Raw genomic sequence first — 14,071 nt, forward strand, 5'->3', positions numbered from 1 at the left:
ACCCCATGGACTATAGCCTGCCAGGATTCTCTGTCCAAGGAATTCTCCAGGCAAGAATACTGGAGAGTGTAACCAGTTCCTTCTCCAGGGGATCTTCCTGACCAGGGACTGAACTCGGGTCTCCTGCACTGCAGGCAGATTCTTTACCATCTGAGCCACCAGGGAAGCCTGGTAGAGACTCTTACTGGTGGCCATTTCTTCTTTCAGGCTCACTGCTCAGGATTCTTCCACGAGGAGGATTTCCTTTCACTGTCTTCCAGGTATGCACTCAAAGGGGGCCATAGTGCTGCAGCATCCACTTTTGAATTTTGAACCCAGTTTACACTGCCTCTGAAGCCATAAACGGTTAGTTTCTACTACTGTCCACTTTGTCTAGTCATCAAGCTTCTGCTTTAATATTCTTTGGAGAGGCCCAACTCAGTGGAAAGATCTGTCACTAGACAGATCTTCTCTCTGATATGTTGAAATGGTCCCCCCATTCTGGATTGGCTCTCAGTGAGTCTGCTTGTAACATGAGTGTCCTGAGACTCAGTTCCTCATGACAGCCTTTTAAATACCCGCGGTTATTGGCTGAGCCCTCCCTTTAGGCATTTCGCTCAGCATCGTGTTCAGCTGGTGCCAAACACCATGACTTCTGGATTCTCTTCTAAAGCCCTGTACTGCCCAACACAATTCCCACAGCCACGACTACTTTGAGTAGTCCCACAGCCACAGTACTCTCACGACTCAGAGAGCAAACTATGAGATCATGCAGACTTTATTTCCAAGAACAAACAAGATTCTCAGCAGTAAACAGATAGAGTTAACTCTTAAATACTTACGGTCATTCAACAAATGTTTCATGAGTACTTACCATGTGCAAGACGTGAAGAGTGTGATAATGGATCACATCCATGGACCACTGGGGACAGGTTCAGGAAGAAGAGCTACAAGCAACCCTTTCCTTGATATCAGCAGCAGTGATACAGGATAAATGTAAAATGTTGGGAACATAGTTGATGCCTCTCTTCACCCACCTGAAGCCCCCCTCTGATACCAGTAAGAGGTGGGAACCAGTATTAACTTCATACTGGCCTGGATCCTAGAATTAACAATGCTTGTTTCTCCTGACACCTGAATACTACGTGGTGATGGATACTGTTTGCCCGTAGTCACTCGAGCATGCCACTGTACTTGCAGACAGCATTCCTGTCTTGATGCCTAAGCAAGATTAGAAAGGCCTGTCAGTTGATTTGTTCATTCTCCATGTATTTCAAGAGAGATTTATTAACCTGCTACTGTGTGATCTAACCTAGTGTTCCGCAAGGGACTTTTGCTGCTTTTGATCACCGCTCCCTGGTTCCTAAGGTACAGGTAATGGTTGTCTGCATTTTTGCAGCCTTGAGATTTCTGGACCCCTTAGTACTCAGCTGTATTTAAAATTCTGTTCTTCTGTTTGCCATTTAATAATTTCCTATGATTGTTTCAAATGCTGAGAAGGGTATTTGGCAAGCATACATTGTTGCCTGAAAAGTACTGAACAACAACAAAATACTCAACATTTGACAGTGGTGTATGGTTTTAGTTAAGCCACAAATTGCCTCTCTCTGTCTATCATCTGTCGTGTTTAGGTTCAAATACACACACACACATACAGACAAAGATGTAGACACACATGCATATTATATTTAGAGTAAGATACACACACCAGGCGTATACATCTATGGTAATCCTATTACCATGGGGACAGTTCTCCAAGGGCTTAAAATCATTGTTCAATGTACAGAGCTATCAAAAAGCTAAATGAGTTCTTGAGGGTCTTGGTCTTTCTCATGAATAGGCAGTAATGGAATTAACTCTCAGGTTTAAAGAAAGCAGTGCTCCAGTCCACCATAAAAAAACCTATTTGTGAGCCTTGAGTCGTCTGCGCATATTCAAGAAGCGTTTGTCAGATTATTGCTCCTGTGTTCACGACTGCCGCCAGCATTCTGTTGAGGGTGGGCAGTGGATGGTGGGGGTGAATGTGGGAGAGTGAGGCTGAGGGCGCTCTGGAAACATCTCTGTGCCTGCTGTGGCTGTCGAGGCCAGGCCCGTACTCCTCAGTCACAGTGCTTCCCAGGCGAGCACGACAGTCTATTGTGGGCATCGTGACACATCCTATGGGAACTGCTGGGCTGGGCAGGCAGGGCACAGGGAATGTGACTTGCCCTACCAAGCCAGGCTGTCCTGGCTAGAGAACTCCAGGTCCAGATGTGAGGGGTCATTGCCAGGGATCCAGGGCAGGTGGTGCCAGCTCATGAGCTCTCTGCTTCCAGCAGCAGCTGACCAGGTCCAGTCTGAACATTGTTCAGACTCCTCTAGAGGAGAAGGGTATCCTTACAAGGGTTGGGGTTGCAGGCATTTCCAGTCCTGATGCAGAAGGCTTAGGAATAGACCTTTAAAAACCCATAGATGTTTCACAGAGAGCTGGGCCCACGCAGCCTGGGTCAGGAGCTGGCTCTGCCCACAATGTTCCGTGTGGTTTTGGAGCATCACTTCATAACCCCAGCCTCAACAATTCCCCTGAGAGCCCAGGAGGTTGACACTTAAGTCTTGAGAGATCCCATGTGCTTCTCCTCTGCCCCTTGGGGAGGTAACCTCCTCATGGTTATTACAGTTTACATTTTTTGGTGTCTCCTCCTCCCCCATCCTGCCCACACAGCACTCAGGAACCTGCCTCCTTCAGATGAGCCATGTGGCACAGGGGTCAAGAGCTCTGACTTTAAGAGTCTAGACAGATGAAGATTTGAATTCTTGCTCAGAAAAATGAGCTCCATAGAAATGCCTGTCTCATAGGACTGTGTGGGGATGCAGGAGATTGGTAGCACAAGCCTGGCAAGTGGAGGGTCTTGTGAGGAGGAGCCTCAAGAGCAGCACTTAGACCCGAGCAGTGCTCTGATGGGCTCACAGCTTCCCCGCAGATGTTTCCCTCTGTTGTATTTAAATCGGGCAACAATGGGCCCGCTGTTCTGGGAGCGGCCGAGGGTGGTCCCTCAGATCCCAGCGGCCTGGGCCCACTGGGAGGGCAGACACTTCCTCGACTGGACATCTGGACCATGGACAGGGATCTGAGTGACGATGACAGTGAGTACAGCCGGGCAGGGCAAAGGGTGCCGCTTTCAGGGGCCACTGGGTTGAAATCTCTCTGCTGCCCTCAGCACTGTCTTGGTTCTGCGTCTGTGTTGCTACAGCATCCCTTCCTTCCTTCCCTCCTTCTTCTTGCCTGAAAAGCCCACTTGCACCCTGCGGGCTGTTCTCCCATTAGGTACCCCTGGGCAGTGGGAAAGGAAGGCAGAAACCAAGGTGAGAACTTTTCTCCCTAATCCTGTAACACTATCTGAATCTTAAGATTCTTTATCCTTCCTTTTTCTGATTGATAGTCGGTCCCCACCCCCATTCTCCAGAGCCAAATGTGAGCCCGAATATCAGGGTTCCCATTTCACAGTTGCATCAGTTCTTAGATGAAGTTAATTTTAGAGAAATGTCAGTGAAAGGTTTTTATGTGTGATCTCCCTCTAGCAAGAAGGTGGCTTGTTCATTGCCACTCATCAAACACAGCCCAGGTAACCCCACCTTGTCCTTAGTCATGGTGTCAGGCACTCAGTCATATCTGACTCTTGGCGACCCCATGGATTATAGCCCTCCAGGCTGCTTGGTCCATGGAGTTCTCCAGGCAGGAACACTGGAGTGGGTAGCCATTCCTTTCTCCAGGGGATCTTCCTGACCCAGGGATCGAACCTGGGTCCTCTGGCATTGCAGGCAGATTCTTTATCATCTAAACCACCAGGGAAGTCCATCTTGTCCTTCCTGGGACAGAAATTCAATGGAATCTGATAACTATTTAAAGAAATAAAAAAGGAAGTGGTATTTTCAGAAGAGATGTGCTATGTTTTAAAACAGAAATGTTTGCTCCTAAATTTGGAACAGGCAGCACAGTAGAGCATCAGACTTAAAATTGGGAGGCTAGGGCTCAAGTTCTAGCCCTGCTGACAGTTGGCTGTGTGATCTTGGGCAAGTCATTTAACCTCTCTGAGCCTCAGCTTCCCAACTGTAAAAGGAGATTGGTCAGAAGTTCTTAACTTGAGAAGCATGAAGTCGAGGGCAAAATATGATGTATATGTGCTCTGTGTGTGTTGGGTTGGGGTAGGGTATCCACAGGTCTCATTTGAATCTCAGAGAGGACTGTGACATTAGTACAGTTTCAGACTTACTGAACTTGGTGACTTGGAAGGTCCTGTGCAAGCCCAACACTTTTTACTGCCTTTAACGTTGGTTTCTCAGAGCTTCAAGCCTCAGAACTTCAGTGGGGTATAAAATGAATGCATGCTAATCTTAGAGAGCTCAGTTTACGTTTTCTTGGAGTCCTTTTTCATATTGAAGTGAGAGAATATACATAGATAATGTAGCATGTATTTGGGGAGGACCTACTCTCACCTCTGATATGTTGGAATTGTGTATCCATAGTATTATTGTGGAGAAGGCAATGGCACCCCACTCCAGTACTCTTGCCTGGAAAATCCCATGGACGGAAGAGCCTGGTAGGCTGCAGTCCATGGAGTTGCTAAGAGTCGGACACGACTGAGCGACTTCACTTTCACTTTTCCCTTTCATGCATTGGAGAAGGAAATGGCAACCCACTCCAGTGTTCTTGCCTGGAGAATCCCAGGGACGGGGGAGCCTGGTGGGCCGCCGTCTATGGGGTCGCACAGAGTCGGACACAACTGAAGCGACTTAGCAGCAGTATTATGGTAATAAGTTTCTGCTAATAGTTGATTGCAATCTTTCATCTTTAAAGCACTGCTCATTAGCTTTCCATTTATATTTGGGTTTTGTTGTAGTAGATATGGGCTATGTCAGAGTTGAATTCAAATCCAAGTGCTGCCTAATTGCTGGGTGACTTTACCTAAGTCACTAAACCTCTCTGAGCATTATTTCCCCCTAGAAAAAAATAGACATTGTGTCATCTTGTATAATTTGTAAAAGATTAATTTTAATGTAAAGTGCCCAGTATATCACTTAGCCCAGAGTAGTCATGGAGTAAATGATCAGAAAATGATTGGATTATGTCCCCTGGAACTTTAAACTGCTCTCAATGGAAAATACTATTATTGTGCTCTTTCTCTTTCGGCATCAGCCTTTTTGGTAACCAAGGTAAAGAGAAAGATGAACTCTTTTTAGTTCCTTTAAAATCTAAAACCCCTTATTCTGCTGTAGGGTCACTCTATGTGCTGGTTTCCAACGCAGTTGAACCTTAAGCCAGCACTTTGGGTCTACTGCAAGGTGTGAGATGGTTCTGAAATTTTTTAGAAACTAAGTTGATGAAATCTGAACCTAGGTAAAATTTTTTCCTGGTTTCAGAAAGGAAGGCTGCTGTGGGACTTCTATAATTTAAATGTCCCTTCTTAGGTGAAAGATGGTATCCCCTTTAGCCAATTGAGATACGCTTCCTGGTCACTAAGCTTTTTTCTCCTTATTTTTTGTGTCTATAATGTGGAGCAGCTTCAGAGAAAATGCATTCCTCCAGTGATATACTTTGGTACCAAAGGAGGCATGGATAGGGACATTCTGGGATATGACATCCACATGGAAGTCACTTTTAAAATTTCAGTGCTTTGACAATGATTAATCAGGAGCAGGAGACGTGGACTCCTTTGATCCTCTGACATCAGAGGAATGACATTTTAAAAACAGAAACTTGAGGGGTTATCCATGAATTGTGCCTGTCTGCATAAGAAAAATTCCTTTCTATACAAAAGAAAAACAGCTGGTGTCTAGTGAATAGAAACACGACCTGGGTAGCCCTTTGTGAAGCTCTCTTGGCAACCACTTGACCTGTGTGCCTGGAGCAGTGGGATGTCCACCTGAGTGGAAAGGCCGTGGGGCTTGGAATCAGGCGCTGAGTTCTAAGTAGTGTTTCTGTCTCTGCTGTGAGCACGTTGTCTCAAACCACATCTCTGAACCCCATCTTGTCCTTCTACAAAATGCGGTCCTTCTACAAAAGTGATTGTCATGAGGTGCAAGAGAGACCATGGAGCATCCCCAAACCAGGCCCAGCATTGTTAGGGGGCAGTGGTCCAGCCAGACGACCGCCTTAGAATGCAGCCCAGTGTCGTGGAAATGGTGACGCGGCTGGTAGCCCCCATCAGAGCTCCCCATACTGGGCGCCACACAATGTCCCGTGACATCCGCATTCCTGTTGTGCCTGATGCTATCTGCCCAGGAAATGATGTGTCAGACTGTGCTTCAGCCTGGAGGTTTTTATTCTTGTCTTTAACATAATGGGGAGGTTAATTTAGCTCTGACACGTTGCCAGAGGTCAGGGTGACTCCCAGTTGATGGATGGAGCTCTGAGTTTCCCACCTCTTATTCTTCCCCTCTTCCTGCCTCTTTGTTTGGTTTCTAGCAGGACAGAGCGGCCACGTGGCATTTCCTTGTCTCCTTTGTCCAAGAGAGTGTTGATGCCCCATCAGAGTCAAGACTTCCCGGTGGGTGGTGGCCCTCCAAGGGAATGCGGCTGTGATAACCTTGCCTTTCTTTTCATGTTTGACATTTTCACTCTGGTCCCCTGGCTTAAAGGAGCACAAAGAATGAAGAAGACCTGCCTTCCTCAGGTCCAAGGCATTGACCAAGCATGTTTTACATGCCAGGCTTGGGGCTGAGAGCTGTATACACATTGTCTCTTTCAGTTCAGTTCAGTCACTCAGTCGTGTCTGACTCTGTGACCCCATGAATCGCAGCCCACCAGGCCTCCCTGTCCATTGTCAACTCCCGGAGTTTACTCAAACTCATGTCCATCAAGTTGGTGATGCCATCCAGCCATCTCATCCTCTGTTGTCCCCTTCTCCTCCTGCCCCCAATCCCTCCCAGCATCACAGTCTTTTCCAATGAGTAAACTCTTCGCAAGAGGTGGCCAAAGTATTGGAGTTTCAGCTTTAGCATTAGTCCTTCCAATGAACACCCAAGACTGACCTCCTTCAGAATGGACTGGTTGGATCTCCTTGCAGTCCAAGGGACTCTCAAGAGTCTTCTCCAACACCACAGTTCAAAAGCATCAATTCTTCGGCGCTCAGCTTTCTTCACAGTCCAACTCTCACATCCATACATGACCACTGGAAAAACCATAGCCTTGACTAGATGGATCTTTGTCAGCAAAGTAATGTCTCTGCTTTTGCATATGCTATCTAGGTTGGTCATAACTTTCCTTCCAAGGAGTTAAGTGTCTTTTAATTTCATGGCTGCAGTCACCATCTGCAGTGATTTTGGAGCCCCAAAAAATAAAGTCTGACACTGTTTCCACTGTTTCCCCATCTATTTGCTATGAAGTGATGGGACCAGATTGTCTCTTTAGATGGGCCCTAATATCACCTGCTCTTTTCCACAGCTGGGGATGTTGAGTGTTGGGAGGATGTATGTCTGACAGTGTCATGTATTACCTGGCTCAGATGGTGGCATATCAGAGCCCAGATTCCTAACCACTGTGCCCAGGGATTCTGAGTCTAATCACCTTGGGCTGCAGTCCAACCCTGCCCCTCATCTTTAATTCTTTTGACTGGATTCATAGATACTGCAATGAATGAGCATGGACCCCAGCCCAGAAAGTTTCAAATTCCAGCCTCCACCTTCCTGATCCCCTTCAAACCCAGCCGCACAAGTGTGTGGTAGGTCAGGGAGGGCATAATATGGCTCATGAATCATAGCTCACCCATTGCCAGTTTTGTAAAGTTTATTTGAAACCAAACCACACTTATTCAATTGTCTATTGTCTGCATCTACTTTCAGGGCACAATGATTGAAGCAGACTGTACAGCCCATAGTCTGAAATTACCACCTGGTTATTTGTAGGACACAGCAACAGGTGTTCAAAGCTTTGGGATGATGTTTTGCCAGTAGTCATGTATGGATGTGAGAGTTGGACCATAGAGAAAGCTGAACATCAAAGAATTGATGCTTTTGAACTGAGGTGTTGGAGAAGACTCTTGAGAGTAACTTGGACTGCAAGATCAAACCAGTCAATCCTAAAGGAAATCAGTCCTGAATATTCATTAGAAGGACTGATGCTGAAGTTAAAGCTCCAATACTTTGGCCACCTGATGCGAAGAACTGACTCATTGGAAAAGATCCTGATGCTGGGAAAGACTGAAGGCAGGAGGAGAAAGGGATGACAGAGGATGAGATGGTTGGATGGCATCACTGACTCGATGGACATGAGTTTGAGCAAGCTCCAGGAGTTGGTGACAGACAGGGAAGCCTGGTGTACTGCAGTCCATGGTGTTACAAAGAATTGGACATGTGTGAGTGGCTGAACTGAACTGAACTGATTGGTAGAAAATGTTTGCTGATCCCTGGGTGCCTGGTGGCTAGAGTCGCTGAGAATGCTAGTAAACTCATTAGAAGCAAAATAATATTGAGAACCAAGGTTCAACAAATAATTCCAGGTGAATTCTCATCCTGGGATTTCAGGACACAGCAACAGGTGTTCAAAGGTTTGGGATGGTGTCACTTTATGTCATACCCACATCTGTCCCAGGGCTTTCCCCAGGGTCTCAGCAGAATCGTTCACTTACAGATATAGTTTTCCAGCTAAGAAAGGTACTCTACATCTACAAATGTCCTTCTATTTCTGCTTCCTTTGAAAGTTTCCACCCAGGAGGCAGAACTTTAAGAGATCCATTAGTATTTCTTACTGTCAGAGGACAAGTACATCCCTAACGGGGGAGGTGGTTGAGCCAGGGTTTTTTATTTGTTTTAATTACATCCCCTCTTTCCCTCACTGTTCTTGACCTGAATTCCAAAATTTCAGGCTTCCTCACTACCTGCCGTCTATCTCTACTTCCAGATAACCTAGGCTGTTCTACTTTTGAACAAGATCTTATTCCTTTTGCCTTTGTTTTTATTAATCTCTAAAGGACAGAACATATTATTTTTATTTTTGTAGTGATAAACAGCAGCAGGCTTTAAAGAACTGCAAAAGAAAAAAGAGAGAAGGATCCAGGAGATGAGGTGGATCCACTGAAAGCTTGAATCGAGTGGGCTTCAGTGACTTAATGCAGATAATCCCTTTCCACTAACTGCTTATCAGCTCACCCTTTAAAGTCAACTTCCTGTGGTCAATTGACCACTAGAAAGACAGAGCTGAGGGATCCTTGTCTCCCAGCATGGGGGCTTTGGGGAACAGGTTTGATGGATGGCCCAGTGGGCTAGAGCTGGAGCAAGGAGCCTCTGTCCTTCTCTAAGTCTAGCAATGTGCATCCTCAGGATACTTGAATAACTTCTCTGAGCCTCACACTGCTCATGTCAAGCGGAGTTAGAAGTCCTGCCTTCTACACCTGCAGGAGGGATGGTGAGGTGAGGCACCATGTGTGGGAGGCTTCATGAGTTGTCCTGAGTTTCCAGTTCACAGACCCGGCGTCTGGCTGGTAGACAGCTGCCTACTCACTGGTTGCTCACACAGCAACCTTCTTAGGACTTTGATCCCATCACGGAACTCCATCCTTAAGACCTTATGTCAACCTTATCACCTCCAAAAGGTCCCAGCTCTGTTGGGGGTATGGGTTTCAACATATGAATTTCGGGGGGTTGCAGACATGCAGTCCATTAAAGGGTCAGTGATCTGGCAGGCAGTAATCTGGACTACAGGGCCCAAATGTGCTCATATTCCTGGTGGCTTGGCAGGGTTCTTGGAGAAGGCAGGATACCACTGGGCCCCTGTCCACGTAGTCTGTGGGTATTTCCACTTGGCCTCTCCAGTGGAATGGTCTGATTTCTTACCTGGCAGCTCAGGCCTGAAGAGGGCTGGCTTCAGGAGGCCAGCAGTAGGAGCTGCAGTTCTCTTCTCTGCTCCCTGTGTTCCCTTGGTGAAGCAGTCACAAGCCTGCCCAGGTTAGAGGGGAGCAAACAGAGGTCCGTCTTGTGATGAGCGGAGCGTCGTAGAAGTGTGCGCATCTGTTACGCAGTGTCTGTCCCCTGGGGCCGTGGAATATGATGCTGCTTATGAAGCACCTGTCCTGACGACTGGCTCAGAGCAGGTGCTGACGAGCAGGAGCTGCCCTGCCTCATGATCTTCTCCTCATTATTACTGCTGCTACTCTCATCACCCCACCCCATCACTGCCTGCCCTGCAGATGTGTGTGTCCCCAGGGGCCCGAGGGGACCACAGTGAAGCTGACTTAAACCTCGGGGCTCTTCCCCACGTACTGGCCCTCACTTGTCAGCTGCCTGTTGAGCTGCCGTGGCCCCTCCTCCCCGAGGCTCAGCACTGCCTGTTTCCCCTCAGGTGTGGTAGACCTCAGTTTCGAGGCTGAGAGTCCTCTGGCGCCCCCGGCAGAACTCCTGGAGACGCTGCCCAGCTGTGACTGGGTCCTTCAAGGGGACAGTAAGTGTGTGGTCTTCCAGCCTCTTCTAGGGGTGATGCTGTCGAGGGGGTGTGTGTGGAACAGGCTGGCCTGGGAGAACTCCCCTGTCCCCTGGGGACCCTGGGAAGCCCCTTGTCACTGTCTGGAGGGAACTGGAGGACAGGGGCATAGGCCCTGTGTCCATGGACATTCCATGACCACGTCCATCTCCATTTAAGCCCAGGATGATACTGGTCTTGGAACCCTCCTTCTTCATCTGTTCTTTCTCACATTCGGCCCATTTTTCCTTCTTTCATCCCACAAATACCTGTGCCTTGAAGCCAGACTGTTGAACCCTGACTCCTCCCCTCTCCTCCAGGACACCAGATATTTTTCCCACCTTCAGAAACCGCAGGGAGACCCCAGGAACAAAGATGCTGGTCCTCATTTCTGGAACACAGGTGAGCTCTGGTGACCCCGGGGAGCCATCACACGGGGTCATGCATGACGATCCCTTGGTCACCTTTGTCCCCTGAGAGCCCTTCTCGGAGATCTCAGGGGCCACAGATTTCAATATAGACTGTGCCTCAGAGTTCAGTCCCGCTCGATTAGATTCTCCAGCGATGGAACTTGGGAATGTGTACTTGTCCAAGCTTTCCAAGCTGTCTGGCTACTGCGCCAGGGTTGAAAACGCTAGTCCAGATGAGGGGTTGCAAATGACAGCCCCTGGGTCAGATCCAGTCCACAGCCTATTGGTACACGGCCACGCGTTTTATTTCCCTTAGTGTCTGTGGCTGCCTTTACACTGTGACAGAGGAGCTGAGTGGTGACACAGAGGCCATATGACCCACAAAGCCTAAAACATTTGCTCTCTAAGCCTTTAGCAAAAGTCTGCTGTACTTGCTCTGCTCCCTGGAGCAGACCCTCCTTGTGTGGAGGACTCAGGGCAGAGCTCTGGCTGTCCAGCCAGGTGTGTGTGGACACAAGGAGCTATGCCTGTTGTAAGTCTAGAGCGGCTATGTCCTGCCTTCGAGGATGTCCTCCTGATTCCTCGCCCCACTGCTGCCTGGACCACTTCCCTTCTGCTCGTTGGCCACCCGCCCTGTGTGCCCACGGACCCACTTCCTCCGTGGACTCGTCTTAGCCGCCCCAGTCCCCACATTCTCCATCTGCTGTGCGCCATCTGTGGGTGCACAGACCTCTCTGTGCCCTGGGCAGGGATGCTGGGGACACAGCGTGTGTGAATGCAGGGCTTACATTTGGACTTGGGCTGCCATGGAGAAGAATATGGAGACGAGAGGGGAAGGAGGAAGGGGCCTCTGCCTGTGGCGGCGGTAGGGCAGGAGGGCTTTTGCTGAGGAGGGACAGGTCATCTGGGCCTCAGGGGAGTCTCCGAGAGTTGGCCGAGGAAGGGCCACTTGTCGTCTGCCTTCCAGCCAGTGCTGCTCTCCTGCTGCAGGCTCACAGGAAGTCTCCCTGGACGCCACTGTCAGAAGGTTCTCGACTGGGGTCTCCTCCTGAGTGCTGCTTACAGCTCCCGAGAGCAGAAACCGTGTCTGCCTAACCCTGCTTCTGTCTAGCTGTGTGACATCTTCTCTGGACCTCAGTTTTCCATATCTACGAAATGACATTCATCTTGTTTTTTTGGGTTTTTATTTTATTCAAGTTCTAGGATTCTATCAGCCCTTCTCCCCAGCCCCACACTCCAGCTAAAGTACATTTCTGTCCTCTAGACGGTGCCGCTTTCCCACCGGCAGTCTGTTCACACAGTTCCTAATGCCAGAGACACCTTGCCCAGGTGGACGCCCGAGGGCTCTATCCCTGCTGGGGACCATGGCGCCCCCCAACTCCCTGCCCGCCCCAGTCTCCAGTCCTCAGTTAACATCTGCACAGGGAGGGGGCTGGCTGGCCCGGGTGAGCCCGCAGGGTGTCCCCACACCCACTGCCCCTCTGCTCCGTCCCCGGCAGAGTCCCCGTGGTGACAGAAGAGGTGGCCCGGGAAGCCCTCCTCAGCTTCGTGAACTCCAAGTGCTGTTATGGCAGCGCAGCCGCCAGCGACCTCGTCATCCTGGAGCTGAAGCAACAGAACCTGTGTCGGGTGAGGGGCAGCCGGCGGGGGTCTGGGGAGGCCGGGGGAAAGGAATCATGGGGGGCTGTGTGTGTGTGACTGGTGGTGACGTTGGTTCTGTCACTTCCTGGGTTTGCAGTGAGGGATAATACAAGGAATCATGAGTACCAGCCACTGTGAAGCAGCTTGAATGCCCTGGGCATTATGGGAAGCACATTCCATATATGTCTTATCGAATCCTCATAGCTGCCTTGCACTGTAGATAACCATCATCACCAGTTAAGAGGAGGAATTGGGTGTTTAGAGAAGTGGAGTTACTTGCCCCCAAACACGAAACTAGAAGTGACCAAGCTGGGATTCAAACCAGATTTGCTGGCTCCAAAGCCTTGTTTTTTAAGACACAACTAATCTGTTTGTCCGAGGCCTCGGACTGAGTGACCCCTGCAGGAGTGCCCTGGGCCACCTGTGAGAAGTCACTACTGCCAGCCTGTTTGGAGCAGCCCTTGGGTGCTGTGCGTGGCATGATGAGCCCAGGGGTGGGAAGCCTCATTTTCTGCATAAGGCTCTGTCTTCCTAAGGGCATGAGTGTGAACAAGTTGTTTTTCCTTTGCAGTATCGATTGGAGACCTTCAGTGAATCCAGGATAAGTGAATGGACTTTTCAGCCCTTTACCAGTAAGTGAGTTGTCTGATACCGGTGTAACTGGAAGCAGATATGGACGGGGCTGGTGGTGAATGTCAGGACTTGTCTTAGCTACTAACGCTGAGGAAGATGCTCTGCTGCCCTGAGCCTGATTTCCCATAAAACAACAGCATAGCCTTTCTTCCTGGAGCCTCCCCAGAGCTGAGCTTAGCAAACGCTTCCTTGTCCAAGAAGTGGTATGCAGGAGATCCTGAAAAAGTCGAGTGTTCGTCTTTGGCCACAGGCTGGTGCTGCCACCTGGGGCCAGATGGCAAAGGGAGCAAGTGTGCTTGGGCGTCTGCCGGCCTCCCAGGCCACCCCCAGCACCTCCCCGAGTCTCTAGACCCCCTCCTTGTTCAGTGCGCCACCCCACCCTCTTCTGCAGCACCCAAAGGCTTAAGGCTGTCTGTCTGGGAAGCTCTGTGCTCAGCCTGCTTTCCATGCTGACCACTATGGCCTGTCCTCCAAGGCTCAGCTCACGGGTCCCCTCTTTTAGGAAGCCTTTGAAGATTTCCTCTCCTGAACCCCTCACTCACTCAGCTCTGGTCCAAAGCACTTACCGCGTCATATGCCATTGTATCGTGGTTGTTGCTGAGTCTGTCTCCTTGAATGGAGGAGGAGGACGAGAAAGAAGGCGATGGTGGGAGTGGTGAGGGTAGCAGTTCCAGTCCTTGTTTATTGATCGCTCAGCACGTACTAGCCCTGGGCTAATAAGCATTGGTGTGCCTTCTGCTACGCATTTTTACTACCATCGTGGCACCATTAGCCCCCATTTAGAGAGGAGAGAATTGCAGGGCACAGAGGTAGAGGAGCTGGGGTGGGCTTCTGCAGCAAGGAAGTACAAAGAAACAGGAGTCAGCCAGATCTGTTCAACTTCAGAGCTTAGGTTCTTAACCACAGATTCTAAGGGGACCTGTGCCTACCAGTCCCTTGGCCCCGGGTTGAGCCTAATACCTGGTACCAGGTGAAGGTC

At 49.4% G+C, this 14,071-nt stretch overlaps 1 protein-coding gene across 2 annotated transcripts in view; it reads left to right on the top strand.

Moving 5' to 3' along the window:
• Positions 1-14,071, top strand: part of SSUH2 (ssu-2 homolog) — a 42,763-nt gene that overhangs the window by 17,269 nt on the left and 11,423 nt on the right. Inside the window, exons 1-5 of one of the 2 annotated variants that reach the window (XM_005222613.4) lie at positions 254-3,102; positions 10,292-10,390; positions 10,729-10,810; positions 12,318-12,447; positions 13,031-13,091. In XM_005222613.4, coding sequence (XP_005222670.1) covers positions 2,940-3,102; positions 10,292-10,390; positions 10,729-10,810; positions 12,318-12,447; positions 13,031-13,091 — 535 coding nt within the window. In that variant the 5' untranslated portion in view covers positions 254-2,939. Of the gene's footprint in view, positions 1-253; positions 3,103-10,291; positions 10,391-10,728; positions 10,811-12,317; positions 12,448-13,030; positions 13,092-14,071 lie in introns of those variants that run through there. The other variant, XM_024983130.2, reaches the window with a different exon arrangement.

This window comes from Bos taurus, chromosome 22 (genome assembly GCF_002263795.3).
Source record: "Bos taurus isolate L1 Dominette 01449 registration number 42190680 breed Hereford chromosome 22, ARS-UCD2.0, whole genome shotgun sequence".
In the NCBI taxonomy this organism is placed as follows: Eukaryota; Metazoa; Chordata; class Mammalia; order Artiodactyla; family Bovidae; genus Bos; species Bos taurus.